This window comes from Lissotriton vulgaris, chromosome 1_1, assembly GCF_964263255.1.
Source record: "Lissotriton vulgaris chromosome 1_1, aLisVul1.2, whole genome shotgun sequence".
Lineage (NCBI taxonomy): Eukaryota > Metazoa > Chordata > Amphibia > Caudata > Salamandridae > Lissotriton > Lissotriton vulgaris.
The window spans coordinates 1667598567-1667620176 of NC_141685.1; the positions used below are offsets into that span (position 1 = coordinate 1667598567).

A 21610-nucleotide genomic window follows, 5' to 3' on the forward strand; every position below is an offset into this window, starting at 1 on the left:
TACTCTTGCCTCAAACCCTAATAAAAATCTATACATATATCTGTACATACAGAGGCTTTAAGTGAGCCCCCTTCATACTTTGGTCTGTTCAAGTATTTATTCACATTTTGCTTCTGTCCACCAGAGCATTCAGCATGGAGGAATGGTCAGCCCACTGCAACCACTGGCACTCTTCATTGTGAGTGAAGGCTTCTGGCTTGTGTACATGAGGTAGAGATCCACTTAAGTGCTTAGAGACCAGTGGTGATTTGCGCTATACAAAAACACTGTAACATAACATAACTTCTGTTCCAGCGCTGGTAGGCCAATCTATACTTTAATTCACTGGATTTTTATTTATTTTTGGATAGGTTTTAAAACTTTTTTTGGAAACCTCTGCACACCACCTGTAGACAAGCATTTTAACTACATTTCCTTCACACGTTTAATGCCTATAATACGCGTCTGTAAAAATAAAATAAATAAAAACATCACAGGTTTGATAAGACAGTCATACAAGCTTTGCCAAGGTTTTTTAAAGTGGTCCCTATACATGTAAAGCCCCACAGCCTAGAACAAATGCACATTTAAACAGCGTATGTGTTAAAATACCAACATTTAATAATGGCATCAAGGATTTCACCACTCCCCATTTATTAAAAATGCTTAACAAATGAAAATGTTCTTGAACAAGGAATGCAGTGCGTTGAGCTTGAGTGCAGTATACAATATAATGGAGGTATTAATTTACCAGCTGCTTTACTGTGGTTTGAGTGACACATACTTTGAAGAAATACTAAAAAGAAACTAAAATCCTCCACGTATTCTCTTCCCAAACAAGGGAATGATTTCTTATCAATAATTTCACTTGTTCACATGCACTCCTAAACAAACTGAACAATTCCCAATAATCTCGAACCAATGTAATCCTAGATTCTGTGTGCGATGCTGTTGAACGCAGGCTTTCCACATCAAAGATGATTAAGATGAACCTCAAAACTGCTTGTCAAAGCTTGAGCTTTGCTTTCACAATAATTATTGTGTGGAATGGTAGCAGTCAGAACAAAACATATGCAATGTATTTTTTGTTCAAAGCAGGGATTTTCGGGAGATGCATGGCCTACCTGCATACAGTTATGTACACTCAAATTCTACATTTCTGCTTTGGTTCCCATTTTATAAAGGGTTCAAAAGTGGGCTTTTTATCACTTGTGGCTAGATACCATTTCTGCTCAAAATATGCTTAGCCTGAAAAAAAGCAAGAAAACCTATCTACAAATGGAATACTTGTATTGGTAACACCGAAAAATTGTATTTTTGTCAGCATTTTATCCAGGCATTTTCCAAAAATGTATACTCAACAACACACCCAGTAGCTCCTAGTTCCCACGACTAACCATATTTACACAAATCCTATTTGTCTGCAATATCAAAGCAAGGTATTACCATAACAGTTTCCTTTTGCAAAGCACAGCGGCTTAAAAAAAAAAAAGAACATCCCAATAAACATCTAAACAGGTAGAGTCGTAAATACCCAATTTTCTTGAACCCCTTGGCAGCTTGGGTAATTCCACCATGGTGCGGGGGTGGGGCTGGGGGGCGCGGCCCAGCTGTGCTCATGACGAGCTAAGCTTGTCTTGACTCACAGTGGAGCTGTGCTCATGACTAGCTGAGCTGGTCACAGACCCGCCCATTCATTAATTTTCCCGCACAGGCGGGGAATTAGCCGCCCCTTGTGTGCTCATGACAAGCTTGTTTGCTCGTCATGAGCACACAAGGGGTTAACAACTCTCTTCCAGTGACTCTGCATACTAGACTCAGCAAACACAAATACTGACCGAATCAATCATCCATGCTGGACTAAATCTGAACACAACTTATCCAAAGAACAAGCGGCTGACAAAAAAATTATAATCAGAGTATCCAATAAAGGAGCACACCAACATGACCACTGCCAAAATGGGTTTTTAGGAGACAGGAAGGTTGGGAAATGGTAGACTATGTATGACTCTGTTTTTAATACAATTAGATAAGACCTGTAACAAGGCACCTGTATTGAGAATACTATTTCTAAGTGGGGACGTCGAAGAGCTAGGGGTCGGAATGTACTCAAGCACAAGTTATTTTTCAATATCCAGAAGCACCTTGACAGTAATGAAACTCAGCCTATGATCAAAAACATTCCTACACCCAAATACACAAGAGAAGTTAGATGGTGTCCTTCACCTAGTCTCATACAGCTGGATGCTTGAAGTAGATAAGCAACTTTACGCATGTTTACATGAGCATAATTTAGGTGATCAAAATCCGGGCAATGAGAGGAAAATCCCACTAACATTGCTTGAGCTTTTCGCTATCACAGCTTCTCTATTCTCCTCCTACATATTCATGCAGAATCACGTGGAAGGACGGAGACCTGCAGCAAAGAGATTACAGGGTTGTAGATGTTCATGTTTCTTACATATGTTTGTTGGTGGAGAATATCTCCAAAACTTAGCAGACAATTGTCCCCATTGTTGGACCAATATGGCCGTTAGGGGGTCAGGTCCACAAGACAACATGTAGCTCAAGAGGGTTCATCGACTCTTCAGTAAGAGAAAGATAGACGGCAAAGTCTTTAAAACTTGGATAGAGGAAGATGTGTAGTCATTTAATAATCTCCAAAAATCCACAGAATGTTCACACCAGATAAACCAAGGTTAACTCGCCTGTGAAAAGAATACAAACAGTTACATTAAAAAAAATAGTTCAGACATTTATTTTCATATAAAACTTCTAGTGCTACTAAGTTGTTCATTTCAAGCAGATGTCCACTTTATGGCCTGCATATTTGCGTTATAGCCTGTTTGGAAAACCTGTAAGAATCAGTCTGAAGGGTGTAGTGTTGTACTCACTTGCTTTACACATTTCTGCAATGTAGTGTTGGGTGCAGATATTGCAAGCTTTTTGTTCAAAGTACTGGTTTTGAGGGGACTCGTGCTCCCTCCCTGAAACCCACATGGTGCTAGGACAAAAACTCCTCCTTAAAGGAATGGTATATATCTAGTACATATTACCACCTGATTCCAGATTCTTCACCTTAGAATGTAGTACTGAATATGTGCCCCATTCCACCCCCGTCAATAGGCCTGGCTTGCATTTGAAGTTGTAAGGTAGACCTACGGGTTTTGCCAAAAGCCGCTGGGTGAGCAGAATTTGTATTTTTGTGGCAGCAGGAATAGGGGAGCTTCCACGTGTGCCAATTCTCATCGGCGGTAAGGCGGCTGAATGTGGTCGCTAGACGCCAAGGGGATGTTCCTCTTATGAAAGTCATTACAGGATCATCACCCTGGCTTTCCTAGCAATTAATGTTTTGCTGTAAAGTGAACCAATGTCTAGCAGTGAAAAAAAAGATTGCTTTTATGTACGCTGCCTTTTACCTGCAAATAATAAGACCTTTGTCTTATATTTCTTAAGATTGTAATTATTAAAGATAAGGGTCCCAATATTTGGAGGAAAAGGGACCTGTAGAGATCATTTGACATTGGTGTGTGAAAACTGAAACAGGTGAAGCACGGGATATTAATTTTATTTCTAGATTAAATGAGTCTAACCGTATTCACATAATTAAACAAAGATCTCTCTCAGTTATGGATGGGCCACTTAAATTGAACAGATTGCATGGTGGTTTATCATGGTCACCCTTACTCCAAGACCATTAGGCTTTGGCATTACAATCAGCAGAATTTGTAGTTCTGGATAAAACAAGGGATTGACCTAAATTTGCTTTTAAAGCCTGTTGGGTTTTCCAGAGAAAGTCATTTCAGAGACATCATCTGGAACTCTGGGCACCCTACAGGGTAGTTCAGATACAATAGTGGAAATGACCACGGCTACATGGAGTTAATTTAGAAAAAAAGGAATAGACAAATGCATGCCGTACAAAAGGAATTAAGATCAGCAATCTGGCAAGTATTGGCCAACTCCAAATTTCTTAGGTTCACCATTTCATCAAAGGGAAAAAAATAGGAGACGCTATCGGCCATTTGCTGGGAAGCTCTAATGTCTGGAGAGAAAGACGGAAGAGTAGCAGCTCTGAAAACCAACTGAAGTATTCATTTTTTGCAGAGGAGAATCATTTTGAGGGTTCAAAATTGTATTAGATTAGTTGGATACCACAAGAGTAGGTCCTTGGACAGGCAATACAATGCTGAAAAAGATTCTGTTTCACGGACTAGAAATAGGTTAGGTTTAATTATAGTATTTCAATATTTAACTAAACTCCCATATCATCTCATACTGAACCCTCAAGGCTGAAGTCAATCTCAAGTACAGGTGCAAGGGCTTTGCTGAAAACCAATGGAAAATGTCTTTGTTTTGTGACCCAGTTAAAATTAGTATTATACATTTTATAGCTGATTGAGCTTTGCTTTACCCTTAGGCAATGGCGTTTGTTTTTCTGACCATTGTTTTCAAAATATGGATTAAATGTCCGAATGCAGCTGTTGAGTAATTTAGAGGCACGTCGTTTGTGGATACTGCTTTTGCACTTTTCAAGGGCTAATAAGAATATAACGCTGTGACGTAATGTCAAACTATGAATGAAATGTATACGTTTGTGATAGATTACAATTAATGGACAATGCCTGGATACACTTGTTTTAAATAAAAATATGATAATAAAATGCAATGCACGTATTAAACAATCGATTGTGACAAAAGGGGTGCTTTTTTATTATATCCCTTACTGGCTTAATTAAAGTCAAAGGCACAAACCAAACCAAGCCACTAGTAGGAAGAGGCCGATCCAAAGCCCAAAAAAAGCACCAAAGGCTGGCTTTGCCAGACCTAAAAAGTAATACATCCCTTATACAAGCTGTATGGATAGAATACCTAGAAAAGCCAATTTTAGAAACACCCATTTTGACAGCCATTTGTTCCCACTGATGCTTCCCAAATAAAACGCTAATTTTCAATGTCTATTTTTGTGGCAGGCAATTAATAACTATATGAAAACATCTGCAGAACAAATTATTTTCAGAGGTTAATATTATAGTAAATATTATGGTAAATGTGTCAGCAATGTTACTGGATGCAAATAAAACTAGAGCTGCAAAAGAATCCTAAACGATTCTTTCTCAATGGAATGGTTTTCAGGTTAGTGATATGTGGTCAGGTAGCAGTGGTGAAGCTACATTTCTTAACATCTCAAAGAAATTCTCTCCAGTTCCATGGAGCCATAATTTGACCAATAGCCATTACTACAGGTCTACATCCCACTAAAGTAACAGGTCCATAATACTTCATTTTAGTACAGGTTCAATAGACAAACTACTTATACAGTAGTGGAACTCAACATATCCTACACGGGGAAAGGACGTACCAGGGTCATTTTGGTATTCTATTGCGTAGTAAATATAGTAAACGGAGTATGTACAATAGTAGTGAAGGTGTAGCGTATATACCTTTAGTTAACTGCATACAGTGGTAACTAATTGGAAATACACAGTCTACAAAAGGTAGGTTTATAACCATTAGGTGTGCGAAATGATCACAACTGCTCCATTGGCACAACATATTTGTTTTTTAATTCACGTGTGCTCTCTCAAATGATAACTAGTAGAGCAAAATCCTATTTGGCGCAGCTCCTTCACACGTGAATCCTCTTTTCTTTGTTTGTGCACCAACATTTGACCCACTCACTTGTTTACTAATAAAGGGTAGAGTTTGGGAGTTGCATGCAGCCCAGCATTGTTGTAAATACGTACCCAAGCATTCCAGATTCTTTTGTCTTTATGATGAACAGAAACATAAGCAACGTATGGAACATATTGTTTCTGCCCTGAAAGAAACAATAAATAAGCACAATTAGAAAAAAGCATTTCAGAGAGGCCATCTAGAACTCTGGGCACCCTTCAGGGTATTTAAGATACAAATGTTGTGAGAGGCTCGCCTGGTATATAATATCCACTAATGTAAGTGGGCACCTTGCACCAGTCCTGACAACACTATGGTGATTTAAGAGGTCTTAGACAACCTTAAAAAGCTCTCCAAGTGGTAGCTGTGGAAAGCAGCCTTCAGGCTTAGTCCAGAAAGAGTGTAAAGAAGCTTGTTTTACCGGAATGCAATCTTATAGTATAGATTAAGTGAAAAGAACCACATCAAGTATTTATAATTATTATATAATACTCTAGAATGTTCAAGTATCTCCAGCACGGAGATAAACACAATGCTCACGACACTTCTGCAAAGAAACACAGTAAATAGCACGAAATACACAGTGGCCCAAGGGGCGGTGGACCAAACAATATACTTAGAAAGTGGTATAAGAACCACGACTCGAGTCAAGACAGTGTCTAGAGGACGTAAAATTCCTGGGGACCCAGTGAACCTCCCAAGGCAAGTAGTTAGGGACCCCACGGAGAGCATGTGCAGTGTGGGAACATGACAGCTTGCTCTGTACAAGTCTATGGGCAAGTCACGGTTGGATTTTTAAAGTTTAAGGACCCTTCCTAGTGGACCCTGAAGAAAACCCGTGGAAGACAGAAGGTTGGAGAGCCACCCCACCCGTGGATACCATAGTACCCATGTTACCTACACCAGGGAAGCAGGGTGCATATGTGTGAAGTGGTGTCAAAAACCACAGTTGAACCCAATGAAGGACTTCAGGAAAGTGCAGCTGCTGGAAGGGGAAAAAGTGTTTGTGGGAATCCAAACGTGGATTCTAGAAGAAGAGTACCTGAAAGCAGAGGGGACCAAGTCTATGTCACTCGGGAGTGACCAGGAGACTTGGAAGACGAAGCCCTCCAATGCAAGGTGCTTCAGGAAAGATGACAGTGATCTTGACTTTGCAGCTGTGAGGACCAGGAGATGCTGAGGACGACCAGGAACCGGATAAAAGCTGTCCCACGAAAGATGTCAACTGCGGAGGGGTCGGAGTCCGGTGGTAACACCAACAAGTTTTGGCAAAGGCAACCCATGCAGGAAGTCAAGAAGGTGCACGGTTAGGACCAGCAAGGTCCAGGTGACTCACCACAAGCAGGGAGGTCAGGGCAGGTCCCAAGAAATCAGGGGTGCCCAAGAAAAACATAGGTGACCCTCAAATGGACACAAATGGCGGAGGCACAGGAGTTGCGAGAGGACCTCGTGCAGGTCACCAAAAGGAGCAGGCCATGGTGCCCAAAGGCGATGTGGCTGGAGATCTTGGTGGAAGAAGTTTCCAGAGGTTCGGGCTACTTGTAGCCCAATGCACTTGTCACAAAGTTGCCAGCAAGCATATGCACTTTCAAAAGTACGAGGTGCACAGGGGTTTGGTTAATGCAGCCCCCACAAGGGATTCTGGCCTCAAACACAGTGAGAGGACAGCTTGGGCGACGTAGTTCACCACCACCTGTGTTGTTGAACCCTTCGGAGTCCGCAGGAGCGCATGATCAGCAGACCGGTCATCAGTGTTGAGGGGCCTGCAAATGAAGGGGAAGGACTCCTTCACTCTGAGGGAGATTACTTGAGATTACTTTGGTTGTCTTTGATGCTTCACATGCCTTTGAGGTTCCTGTATGATGCACAGGCACAGATGATGCAGCAGACTGGAAGGGAGACTAAGTCAGGCACAAACGAAGTCCAGGGAAGTCCAGAGTGCCCAGACAGTGGTTTCAGTTCTGAATCTTATCCCACGACGAATCTAGGGACCTACACCCAAGGTGAGCCTTTAAGTACTCTAGGGAAAGGGTTGGGAAGATTCAGTGGACCCTCGCAGGGGAGTGTCTTGACAGGAGGGAGGTTACTCCCTTGTCCTTTGTCTAGTTTTGCGCCTGAGCAGGAGCCAACGGCTCCCAGTACTGGTTTGAACTGGACTATGCACATAGACACCAAATGTGCCGCTCATGCAGACTTTCAGGTGCTCGCAAGCGCACCCACCCGGTCCCAATACACTAAATCCTGTCTTGGAGGTGGTCACACCTTCCTGGGACAGGATGCCTATTGTTCCACCTTCTTCGGATTGAGCTTGCTCAGCAGCAGGAGGGCAGAAATGTTTCTCTGGTCGGCAGCAACCATTTTGTGCTGTCCGGGAGTAGAAGGTTGGCACCAGTAGCCTAACGGAGAGCTCTGCCAGTGCTTGCGCCACACCGTTTACGGTGTGGGGGTATGATTCCAACATGTTTGATACCAAACAGGATAGGATTCGTTGCAGGATGGTCATTGCGTATTTACGCGGTATCCTCTATATAGTATGTGGGTGCTTTACTGACAATTTGGGAGAATGGACTCTGCAGGGGTGTCCTACTCATGCAGGGGCCCCCTCTGACTTGGAAACAAGCATCCTGCCTTCAGGATTTCAAAGGCCTGCTATAGGGGTGACATAGGTTTTACGTGTAGTGACCCTTCGATATAGTAAACCTATATCTTCAGTAAGTGGTGCATGCATCAACTTACACAGTCTGCAATGGCAGGCCTGTAGTTCCATTCTGAATGGTCTCTCATGGGTGGCATAATACATGCTGCAGCCCATGGGAGACCTCTGGGGTACCTATGCTCTTGGTACATGGGTGCCATATACTAGGAACTGACAAAAATACCCCAGTAGTCAATCTGGGATGTACCAAAGTACTGCACAAACCAATTTAGGGAGAAAGCAGATAGACTGGGGTCCTGATTAGCAGGATCCCAGTCAGACTAGTGAAAACACAGCTTAACCCAGGCAAAAAGTGCGGCTAACAATGCAGAAGGATCCTACCTTCCTACAATTGTAATGTATTGCAATTGTATTTATATTGCACTTACTACCCCTGAAGAGGCGTCAAAGCACTTTTCGTCGAGTATCACACTGCTCCGGAACCCAAAAAGGATTAGTGGTGGATTAGTATAGTGAAATTTGAGTTAATTTGAGTGGTGGACATGTGAGCCTAATACAATGGTGGAAAACGTTCACGGTTACTGGGAGTTCATTTAACAAAAAGGGAACCGAATCCAGGCTTCCTTTCATCAAAGCAAAGATTCATATGGAAAGAGAAGGCCAAGGAATTATAAAAACCTAGCTCACACAAGACAGAAGAAAAAGGCAACAAAAATTGGCTAATCAGTGGAAACAGTCAAAAGTAAACTGGGCTACTTAATGCTTAAAGAGACTTAGATAAATTATCAAAGGTCACACCAATTCAAGCAGAGTGTGAAATAGGAAATCTAGAGTTATGACGTTGAATGTCGGAAATGGTAATTGTAAGCTTAAAGGTTGTGACCAAGAATGACATGAAAACAACTGTATAAATGTGGCTACTGGCCCAAAATTACGAGGCTATTCGGCAAAGGGCACTGTTACCAAGATAACGAGGCTTCATTCAGTTGTAAAATATGCAAAATGATTTTGGGAGTACTGAATAAGGAACAAATATTTTTTATAAAACTAGTCCACTTATTGAGATGACAAACAAATGGGGTAAAAACCCAGCACAAACTTTAGTAGAAAGGAGGATTCACGTGCAAATCTACAGTGGGTTTACCCCTCTTGCCTCTATGAGGAGGTTCTATTGCAGAAGGCATGCATACACAACACGTGATTGTACATATTCTCACTAGACAACAGCAGATTTCTTTGCTTCAGACATTAAAAGTAAAAGCTCAGAATAATGTAAACATATTCAACAGGCCACTTAAAATGTGTCTCCATAATCCAAAGACTTACCCACACCCAACATATTTATCAAAGATGACTTTGATCTATGCCAGAAAGTCAACTACATCATACTGAGGAGCCTCAACGGAAATGAAATGCATTTGTGTTAAATGATTATGTTTGAGAGATGTTAAAGACATTTAAACTCATGTTGTCTACTGAATATGGATCTGAATCACAAATAAAACTAAAAAGTACTAACGCATTGCAAGCACACATTTGTCATTGGGTCTGTTCATTAGAACAGGGCCTTTAACTTTCTATCAGGGAAGGTGGGAATACAAAGGGGACAACTGTTTCAAAACGTTGTAAGAAGCCTTCTCTTCTCTCTAGAAATAAAACCGCATTAACAGGTATTCACCAAGGAGCACTAGTCAGAATTATCCGCTGTAATGCACTAATCCGTAGGACTTTTGAAGGCGTGTATCTAATTTAAAAAACAAATGTAGAATTTCAATACCACTCCTGAAACCAAAACTGTCCCCTGAACACACCCTGCGCCAGCGATAAACCTCTAGGAATCTCTTGCCATTCAATAGTTGTAAAAGGCAAGCAACCACCAATCACAGTTTAGACCAGGTTATGGAACGGAGCTCACACCGGTCAAAATATTGCAAGAACTGTTTCTCGGAATGGACCTGGAAGGCTTAGCACTGCTAGCACCACTGAAACTTTCAGATGCAACTAAATACGACAGATGAAGAAAGTCTTCCTTTCAAGACTTCCTCTGGAGTCGAGTGCTACTCTAAAAGCATCATGGAATGCTGCGAACTGGTACTTAGGAATTTAGCCTCATAGATGTTTTCAGCCCACTGCACTTCTCAATGCACTCCGGTAACCTGTGGAGTTTTACTTGGATCTGCAGTTTATTCCCATATATTTAGTAATTGTATTCATCCTTTGCATGAGCTACTTCATTTCTGTGTGAGGATTTAAAATAAAGTGTGAAACCACTGGTTCAAAACATACTAGTTCTAAAAATTCTAAACGTGTAGCTGCACAATATTCTGCTTAAAGTACTGAAAACAGTCTAGATTAACGGCAAAAAAATCTCATAAAAATACATTCAATTATTCCTTTAATTCACCTACCTGACTGATAAACACTAAAAAATTTTAGTTCAACACCCAACTCACTTATGAGGGGCAAATAAATATAATATGGTTGCATGCCACTCAGCTGCCACCATGGCAGCTTTAACTCTTGTTGATCTATTTTAATTTGGCTGTGTGTATTTTTTTACGGTTTTAATTAACCGATTAAAGATTATTTTGACTGACTGAATAATGTAGTAAAAGCAGAACCTTTAACGTTTGTCGGTCTCACCTAATCTTTCTTACCATAAAAACTCCTACATAGTAGCTGGCTTAAAAGCGGATTATTGCAATTCATTAACTCAAGGTTATTTCATAAACTTTGCAATCCAACAGCACATATCCTTTTTCGTGCAATCAAAAGCACACAGCGATGCAATCCTGAAATACCCATGTGGGGAGCCAACTGCTAGAACGTATAACTAATACTCGAGCTATATAGGCTCACTGATCAAAATACCCAAAAATAGAACTAAATCCCTAGAAGCTCTGCCCGACATATTAACATTTCCCAAGATTTCAGAAGTCAACCGTAGGAGAATTCCTTTTGAACAAAATGAATGGCACACAGAAGTGTGAGGGGAACAGTTCTAAAAATGTAAAATATAAAGAAAGTTTTCTAAGTTTTGACAGAGTTCTAAGTGTTTTTTATACTGAAGAATGTGTACTTAATCTCCAATTACGTAGAAGACTATGTTTAAGTGAGCACTGCCTGGCACCTGTACAGAGCTGCAGAACCTTTTAAATGCTTCAAAATGACATTTCCCCAGAGCACTGAAATGTCAACAATTAACACAGAACATGTACAAAAGTCTTCACAAAGCATGCATTTGTGAAATATGTAAAAGGACTTTACCTTAGGTAGGTTGTAGGCATGTCGCTGGTAGATCAATTCGTAGTGTGGAGGATTGATGCCACTTTGAAAGATGCAGAACACGTTCTCATTTGTGATATCTGTAAACCAAGGTCCAGTGCAAAGAACACAAACATTAAGGTTTTAGATGAGCGGTAAGCTTCCAATTGTATCTCTTCAAATGTGTACAGACTCCACCAGTCTCCCCAAAGAAAAAACTGTGCTCTGGCAGTTCTGTACCTGGTTTACCGGGCGTCTGAACAAAATGCTGAGAAGTGAACGTTTTCCCATCTGGATACTTTGGATGAGGGGGTAGTCTGGAGTCCAAATAAGTGCAAAATATATGCATTATGATCTTTGGGGGAAAAAACACAGAACCTCGTTAGATGCACAGAACGTAGATGAAAGGATTAAAAAGCAACAGGTAGCACACACTGAATCCAAACCCATTCCCTTTGGTCAATAGACTGGTCTAGGCTGGTACAAGTGGTGTACCTGAATAATGTATTTTTTGACTGGCAGAATGCACACACAGATTGTGGAGAAAACTTAAAAAAGGGCTCAATTGAAACAGTCTAAAGAACCAACTCATCACAGGTAATTTCATCCTAGATATTAAAAAGAAAATACATAAAAAATATACATTTCATTTCACTGCCCTCTACCCTTCTAACATGAGTCAATGAGTGTAAGAAACTGGCTCTATATATACTACACCAAAATGAGGTATAGTGTGTATAGAGTCCAAGTGTCCTCAGAGGTAGGCAGCGGTTCAAGTTAGATAGAGCCTTACTCTCTAATAGTGGTAGCTTGGTCGAGCAGTACGGCAGTATCAGAGGACAGTGTTAAGCATTTGATGTACACACTCAGTCAGCAAATGAATTCACACAGTCAATAACTGAACTCTAGGCCAATTGTTTTTGTATTAAAAAAATACTGTTTATTTTTAGAAGCAAGCAAGCATGGTACAGGTAAGCATTAAATACTTTTCAGTAATATGTTACTGGATGTAGAACCGTTTGAAAATGCAATAAGAATTGTACTTTGTTTGATTTACAGGTGAGCAGTAGTATGCAACACTTAGCAAATACAGTACATTGGAATGAATAGGCTATTTCAATAAATTGCTAGTAAGTTACTTTTACGTTACTTTTTCTAGCTCAGAGCTGGATGCCTAGATTCAGCACTGAGACATTTCCTGTAAACAGGTGAGTAAATGCGTTTTTGTTATTTGTGGGATTTTTAAAGAATATTTTCAGGTTTCAAAACTCCACACTGTCGTTTTTTGGAGGGAAAATTGTCAATGTTATCCTGTGGAGAAAAAACAGGTTATCGGTTAGCAGGTAAGTAAAGGACTGTGGGAGTTAAGGTTCTGGGGTTATACTCGGGGGTCTCCCAGGGTCAGTGATGCACTGGAATTGCACCCTCAGTGGCACTAGGGCGGCCGGGTGCAGAGTGTTGAGGCCCAATGTTATCCTATGGAGTATAGGGGGGTCTCCGATTGGTGGCTGCTGGCAAGCAGACCACAAGGTTGTGGGAGCAAAGCTCCTCTGGTTTAGCTCAGGGCAAGTTGGGGATTAAAGTAGCACCAAAGGTGCACCCTCAGCGGGACTAGGGCGGCCAGGTGCAGGGTGCAGTTTTGAGGTCGGGTGCCCTGTTTCCAATGGAGAACATCCGGGACAAAGAAACACTGCAGACTCTGGGACGAGGATCTTCCAGGTGCGACCACCACTTTGAGGGGTAAGTTGGGATGTGGAGGGTTGGTCAGGCACTGTTGGTTTGGGCACACATGCCCGTGGGGCTTCGGGTACAGGGGTGCCTTGGGACGTCGGATTTTCTTACCCGCTCTGGTCGCGGTGGGGTCCATTGGATTGAGGCTGCAGGCATCATCTGGAGGCTTGAGGCAGGTAAGGGGTCGCTGGATCTCGGGTCAGGATCGCCGGGGGGGGGCCTCCTCGTGGTATTTTTCCACTCTAGCTCGAGCCGGGTTCGGCGGGTGCAGAGTGGGCTGGATTTGCGGTTCTGGTAGGCACCAGAATATGCAGTTTGAACAAGTCCGGTGTTCATGGGCTTGAAGTGAAGGCAGGCAGGACCTCCAGGGTTTTTGAGGTGGCTGGCTGCAGGACACACACCAGGATTTTGCAGGAGCAGGTTCGAGATGAGACATGCCTGTGGGGCTGGTGCCAAATCAGTGGGCGTAGTCGTCCTGTTAGTTCTGCACAGCTTTTCGTCATACTTATCTTCTTTTCTTGTGGTTTCTGGATCTGAGGAAAGAAGGTTCAGGGTGCCCCTAAATACTAAATTTATGGGCGTTACAGGTAGGTAAAGGGCAGGGACCAATGGGTCCCTTCCCTGAGGTGGGTACACCCCCTATTCTGCCACTCTCCAGTGGGAGGGGGCAGGAGCCTGTCCCTGGTTGGCTCGAGCCTGTCCCTGGTTGGCTCAGCCCCCCCATCCTCAAGATGGCAGGGACTCGAGGTTGTGCTTCACCTCGCCTCCCCGACCTTAAGGGTGGAGTTGGCAGAGATGGGCACACCTCTCTTCATCACTTGTTTTTCCTGCCGATTCTCACGCCCAAAGTGGGGGTAGAACCAGTGGGGATCAGTTGCTGAAAGCAGCAAATGGACTGGAGAGGCTCACAAGGCGGTATTGCCTTTGAAGCTTCTCCTTCGTGAACCCTGCCCATCCTGGGGGAGGAGGCTTGGCACCTCGTCCCAGGATGTGCATTGTTTCAGGCCCCCGAGAGCAGCAGCTCTCGGCCTAGGGGTCCAGAAACATGTCTGGTGGTGGCAGGCTAAGCAGCCTCTCAGTCAGGTCACTAGAGGTTGGTCGAGTTTCTGGGGGCAGATCTAAGATGCCCTCTGTTGTGCATTTTACATTAAATACCACACTTGCATCAGTGTGGGTTTAATGTGCTGAAAGGTTTGATACCAAACTTCCCAGTCTTCAATGTAGCCATTATGGTGCTGTGGAGTTCGTATTGACAAACTCCCAGCACCATATACTCTTAATGACAGCACTGCACTAACAGTGCCAAGGAATGGACCTGGGTACTGTAGGGGTACAGGGCTCATGCACCTGTACCCTCACCACTGGCATAGGACACCCAGCTAGAGGGGTGACTGATGTATGCCAGGGCAGTGGTTTGTGGGCATGGCACACAGGGATGTGTGCCATATTGACTCTTCAGTTTGTTCTGCACCAAGACACGCAGCCTGCAAAGGGTACAAGGCCTCTAAGGGTGGCATAATAAGTGCTGCAGCCCTTAGAGGAATTCTCTGGTCACAGTGCCCTGGGTACCTGTGGTACCATTCACTAGGGGCTGACATGTGGCCATAATTGTCAATTGGGTTAATTTGGGGGAAAGAACACAGGCCTTGGGAACCTGGTTTGCAGGACCCAGGGCACACCAAGAAAAAAAGCATCAGTAGTCTGGCAAAAAGTGGGGGTGTTACTGCAACAGAACCCCCCTTTCCTACAATGAGACCCAGAGGGGTTGACAGGTTTTCCTCTAGAAACAAATTCCAAATGTACAAAAGAGCATGTATTATCTGCTATTGAGCTAGGAGCAATTTGTTAGCCCCAGGATGTACAGGTTCACCGCCCCTCAACATGGGAATCTGTTTTGCTGTGCACCATATAAAGTGGAAAAGAAAGGGGTGTCTGCATTGTATACCCTACACTGCATTATTGTAATCATGACCATCCACAAGCAGAATGGCCAGAACTGTACAGGGCAGAGCTCCATCTCTACCTCACTTAAGGAGAGAATATCTAGGGTGAAGGAGTGAAAAGGATGCATCTAGCCCTTGTGGTGGGGGTAGGTAATTTCTCTCGCCAGTTTCCCAAGCATTCTGGTCCTCAAGATGCAGCTCTTAAAGTGTTCAAAAACAAAAGCACTACCCCGCAGAATGGAGACGAAGTGCAATTTTGCGCCTGGACATAGTTTATGAAGTGTCAAAGTGACCATTTCATGGAGAGTTCCATAATTTATATAAATAGCACAGCAGACAGCAAAACCTTTTGCTGCTGATCACGGGATTCCCTAGCTGGAACTATATCTACCTTAACAGAAGTGGTAGTTTCAGAAGTTTCTTGAACAATGCTTTGACTGACTCCTGATGTTGAGAGGCAAGGAGTCTAAGCGGGTCTAGAGCTATACGATACTCGTGAGGAGCAGAGAGACACGAAGATATATAAAGAAATAAAAAAAGGTGAGGAGGTCCTCTGGATTTTAGGCTGTGAAGAAAGGCGCAAAATGGTGGTAATATGGCTGGTCTTCCAAGGATTTATGAACCAGACATTGGCATCTAAATTTGATTTACTGCCTTGTACCAACAAAGTCTGCAACGAAATGAGAAGAGGTGATCCCTTTTTTTCCCCATTGAATTCAACCGTGCTACTGATTTTTGCACTAGCTGTGAGAAGTGCACGGTTTTATTGGGGACGCCTAAAATCCATATTTTTACACCATTGTCTGTATCCACAATTCTGTATAGAAACCCAAGTGCTCCAAGCCTATTTCCACAGTCTCTTAGGATGCATTTCTTGTTGTGCTGTTCTTTCAATTTTCTAATGGGGGGGGAGGCGGGGGTGTGGGGGGTTCCATGGTCCTAGTAGAGGAGCGAACTTGATATTCTATTTAGTACTTATAAAGTTCAATGAAGGAACAGTGAAGGAGAAGGAAAGGTTATTTATACTTCTAGTGTCTCCATAATGTGTACCATTATTCGCTGTATAAACAGCCCTCCTTCTCGTTAAGAAATGGTATGGAAAAGTGATTGAGTAAGATCCAATTAAGCTTTACAAATGTACTGCTTCAGACTATCGTGTATTAAGGTCTGGCATTAAAACAGCTGGCTCATGCATGTGGCAGTGTCAAATCCATCTGTAAAGATCCTGTTGCAGTCATAACATGGAAAAACGAAATCATCCAAATATAAAAATATTGAAAATCCTAAGTTGGAAGACTACTAACTTAAAATATTTTATGCTTTGAATCACCATATTTGACACATTTTAAACATTCACTTTAACATGTTTTTAGGTTCGAGGTAAGGGCTTTGTTCAACGTATGTATGAATGTAGTAGTTGTACAGCTTTAAGGCAGAAGAGTTCTGTACAGGCCAAAGGTAAAGACACTCAAGTGATTGGACGGTTAGCGGGGCTCTGTGCATTCAGATTTGTATTTAATTAGAGAGTATGCTAATAATCATTTAAAGCATTCTTTAGTTATTTGTACTATGGTATTTTGTTTTCAGTATAATTGTTACTGACATTAAAGTTTAGGTATTATAAACTGCAACTGCCTATCTGACCACTTTTTTGTTTCCCCACATTTTTCTCCTCAAAATAAGAGTTAAAAAGGCTGTCACGAGTTTTCTTTGCAATACACGGTTTTCCTGTTCTGGCCAGCAGCATTTTCGATGTTCATTAACATCAAAGAGTATCCAGTAACGGAGAGCTGCCATATATCTCATGCACTGATGAGAGTGTGTTCATGCTCCTGTCACGAAATTACAGAGAACATGACAATATGGATTATCTTTTGGCCCTCAACTGTGGTGTCTTTTACAGCCTAGGACTGGAGTAACAAGCGTGAAACCTCCATTTTCCAGCTCTTCTGTAACACCGTTCATGTGATTGAAGAGTAGTAGAATAGCAGATCGAAAGTACAACATTCCAACATACACATCAGTGCCAGTCACAAGGCACTGTCCCTATTCACTTACTTCCATTTACATACTACTCGGATACCAAGAACTTTAGTTTAATTGACTATCCAGTATCGGGATTCTTCATTGGATGGTAAAGCTGTAAATCAAACACTGGGCAGCATGTTAGGAGTACAATTTAATTCTCATTAGAAACTTTGTGAATCTGAGAAATCACATAGTGAAATACCCTCCATTACAAAACAGATCTTTATGCTTTGAACACGATTTAGATATAAAATGTAAACTTAAACCAGTAAAACACTAAATGCTTACTGCAGAGTCTGTGGGTAGATCTGTGTCCCATTTCCGTCCTTTGAATTCGCCTCCTGCATTCCACCGGAATGAGCTCATGCATCCCCCCTGGGAGAGCTCTAGAAGAAATGCAAAAGTTACCCAATTAACCTTTCCATCATGGGAACCTTTATTGAATGCTTGAACCATGATAATCCCTGCAGATGTCTGGGATTCCTCGAAAACTCTAGAGAAAACCTCATTCTAAAAGCACATTTATTGAGGAGTGATGCAAAATTGAACATTCAAAAAGGAAAATTGAGGGTAAAAACAACCAACAGAAGTCGAGGGAATCTGCAGTAGTGCTATGGAGTGTAAATATGGACAGTGTATTTCAGCCAGCCAGGCTGACAAGTACAAAAGCAGTGTCCTTTGGTGTATAAGCAGTCATTTGTGAAATTAAGAATGTGCAGTAGGATTTTAGAAAATGTAGGAGGATTTTAAAAACAAGTCGATTTCAGAGTCTGTTCTCGAGTCAAAGCGAAGGCAGAAGCACAGTGTGAATAGACACATAAATCACTAGGTGCTGCTCTATAAAATTTTGCAATGGAGACGTTCCCAAGAAAGGCTCTGGAAGCTCGGTTCCATTTGTAGACTGGACCACGGACTTCTCTGGATGGGTTGTGGTGGCCTTTTGTAACATGTCATGCGAAAAGTGACAATTTATTGGGTTAAGAACTGTTTAGAGGTCAGTTACCTTGTACACATAGACTCGTAACAAACAAAAATTGTTTACATTTCCAAATTTGATTTGCCATTTTAAGTCCCACCAGAGATACCTTTTAATACCTACGGTGCAAAAAGACCTTTCTGCTGGAGATAAAAAAATCAAAATTATACCAAAAGCACTATAGTTTGATCTATATGGGAAACTGACATCCCGTAGACATCAATGTGATTCTGGTGATGGTCATGGTTTGTTAGATCTGCACTTTTTGGAGATGCACTACTTTGGCATACTACTTGAGACTTCTCAATCAGATATGCCTAAAAATCCCTTTAAAGGATCCTCAAATCTTTTACATCCCTGCTTGCTCAAGTAGAATATGGATGTCATATTGGGCATTTGAATAAACACCAACTTGTTCTTCATTGCAGACATGAAAAATATACCAACAAATACAAAAAAGGGCTGCCCTTAAACGAAAAGGAGAAAGGGAATGTATCTAATATAAAAAATACCCATCATGACTGCTTCACAAAACTGTTTAGAACCAAAAGGACACAAGTTAAGTATACTCGGTGTATGATACTATCAGATTGGCAAGGAATCCTATTGAAACTTAGGCTAATACGCCTGGAAGGAAGCAGGACGTAAGCACACATTGCTCTTATTCAAAATTAACTTTTGCTGCCAATCTACTGCGTTGCCATTAAAACTACAGATGGATCAAATTAGACAAACAAAAAGAATTGGACATATTTCATGTACAATACATTTTCGAAATCATGGTACAGCTGAGCTGACATTACGATACCATGGCGCCAAACATCAACGGTTACTTACAGCCGTGTGATTTGCTCTAGTAAGTACTTCCTGAAACGTTTTTTTTTCCTAACGAGCATTTTAGCTATCGGCTTCCTCAGAGGAGTCACCTTTTGCAGTTCATATACGGACACATATAATGCTCACATTCATTTCCTTGAATCAAAGATGTTTTTTTTTCAATGCTGGGGTCCAATTTGAGTTTGATACCGTTGAGGAAACAACTCTCAATGTTTAAAGTCTCAGCACCCTGAACAACAATGGAAGTGGCAGCTCCCATAGGCTTTTCTCAAAGACACAAACACAATGAAGAATCATGTGGATAATCCTTTAGGATGTCCCTGCTGTTAAACCTAAATTCCTACCATTGGAAGTATTAAGAAAAGGGTGCACTGTCCTAGCTTCAAACAGGTGCAGAAAGTGCAAACGGGGACAGTGTGTCCATGCTGCCCTGGAGGCAAAGGATTCAGTGAAATACAGATGATTGTTTAAAAAATCAGGCGGCATGCTGCCTGCACTTTAAAGAGGGACAGAGATCCCCCCACAAGCGAGTGCAGTAAGTGACTGCACCAGCCTGCAGGGACATATCTAGGGGTGGTCCATGGGCTTCCCTTTTACCACCTTGAAAGCTGCCTTCAGGAGGTACACTGACAGTGTGCCACCTTTTTGTGGTACACTGAGCGTGCCTCCCAACAGCCTGTTCGCATCTGCCCCCGCTTCAAAAAAAGGAAAGGGCGTAGACGCAAAATGATGCCCTCATTTGCTTGGGACCACGCCCTCATGCAAAAGAGGGAATACACTCTCACGATGGCACTAGTGCTACATATACATCAGTGCAATCAGTATTACGGAAGGGGACACACAAGCATCTACAGCCCCTTCTGTAATACCATTGTGCCCTGGAGAGCAGAAGGTGGGCGCACATGACTTTTGCGCCCCGGGACACAATGTATGACATGGCCCCAGGTGTTTCAATGCCTGCCTTGACTTGTTCAGAACAAGTGGATATTCATCAACTGCGGAACTGGTAGGAAAGTACAGGATGCAAAGGGCATATGACCCCATCTACGATGATGTTCCATTTCAAAAATCAAAACGATTACGATTTTGTGGGATAACACTGCAACAAAAATAAAGTTATTTCACACAAAAAGTACAACAGTACCCACCAACAAAAGCTATTGAATACTGTGTTTTTCAATCAAAAGCACCTACTGAATTTCGACAAAAAAACCTGGTAAAATAATAGTAGAACACCAAAAATTAACTGCCTCAACTTTCAAAGCCAGAACTAAAAAGTCAGAATGGTCAGCTTAAAGAAACATTGCATTTTTACACTCAATCTGTATCATCCACTCACTATTTTAATATCGGTCATCTTAAAAGGGAACATCAACAGTCCCAGAGGCTGTTACCTCTAAAATGTATGAATTTTAATGGTTTTCAAAAATGGTTTCTCTTGTATCAGCGTGGAGGGAGCGTGCACTGTTAATAAACATCACTGAAGATCCCATGGTACAAAACATACGTACTGTGAGAATGTTAAGGGGAAATTAGTTTACAGCATACATACACAAACTGTATCTCTTTAGAAGGGAATACCCATTAAGCTAAAGCAATTCATCTCAGAAGGAAATCTTCGTCTCTATGAGGCAGAGGCACGGTAAGAACAGCACAGAAAGTTTCTCATCGTTCAGCTCATTTCAGCTGATTTTAAGATATGCTGCCCAGCACAGTAGGATCCCTGCTGGATCACTGCTTTGAAATGCTCTGTCCTTCAAGAGTATTCTACCTCAAATGTTCATTTTTTTAAACCAGAATTATACGAAGTTGGTCTGGAAATCAAATTCAACCACAAGGAGGAATAGTATGAAGAGTTTCAGACATAGCATTGCTTGCTCGGAGATATCGCTGAAGCATAATGGAGAAGTAGCTTATTGATTATCTTCAATCAAAGTCATACAATGGGTTGTGGACGCTTAGGTAACATGAAGCGCTACATGTGCTAATAACATTTGAAAATATTTTTTAGCCAACGAGAACCAGAATGTCCAAATGCACACAAAGGTGTCTGGCAAAGAGAAGGCAGAGTTGTGCACTAGTGGCCTTCCTACATCAGGTGAAAACTTACGGAAAAATACTGGCTTACATGTAGGGTAAAAATAAATTTAGAAAAAAAAACACTAGCCCACGAAAATAAAAATAGCCCACTAAAATCACTTACTAGCAACAAATTCCAACTGGATACTGCTCTTATGTTCTAGAATTTTATTAATTTTGTTTTCACTGGCATGACTCCTTTATGCTGCCGATGGGACAGGGGGAGGCACTGACGCGCTACACCCGCGCTGCGACCACTTGACCGCCTTCCACCGAGCGGTTAGGCTGAGACGCCCCTCCCCCCATTATGCGCCGCTTAATGGTGCTACTGCACAACGCCCCTGCCCCGGGGGAGACCGCCCACCCTTTACACCGGACCCCAGCCGGTAAAATGCAAGATCATACCCGCATTGTGATGCACGGACACAACACCTGCTCACA

General features: G+C 42.1%; 1 protein-coding gene across 1 annotated transcript in view; it reads right to left on the bottom strand.

Annotated features, from left to right (window-relative positions):
* Positions 1-578: 578 nt before the first annotated feature.
* TMEM209 (transmembrane protein 209) overlaps positions 579-21610 on the bottom strand; it is a 344927-nt gene continuing 323895 nt past the window's right edge. Inside the window, exons 12-16 of the mRNA XM_086918908.1 lie at positions 17566-17663; positions 11816-11930; positions 11579-11676; positions 5727-5800; positions 579-2687 (exon numbers count right to left, since the gene is read on the bottom strand). Of these exons, the coding sequence (XP_086775034.1) occupies positions 2630-2687; positions 5727-5800; positions 11579-11676; positions 11816-11930; positions 17566-17663 (443 nt within the window). The 3' untranslated portion in view covers positions 579-2629. The remainder of the gene's footprint in view (positions 2688-5726; positions 5801-11578; positions 11677-11815; positions 11931-17565; positions 17664-21610) is intronic.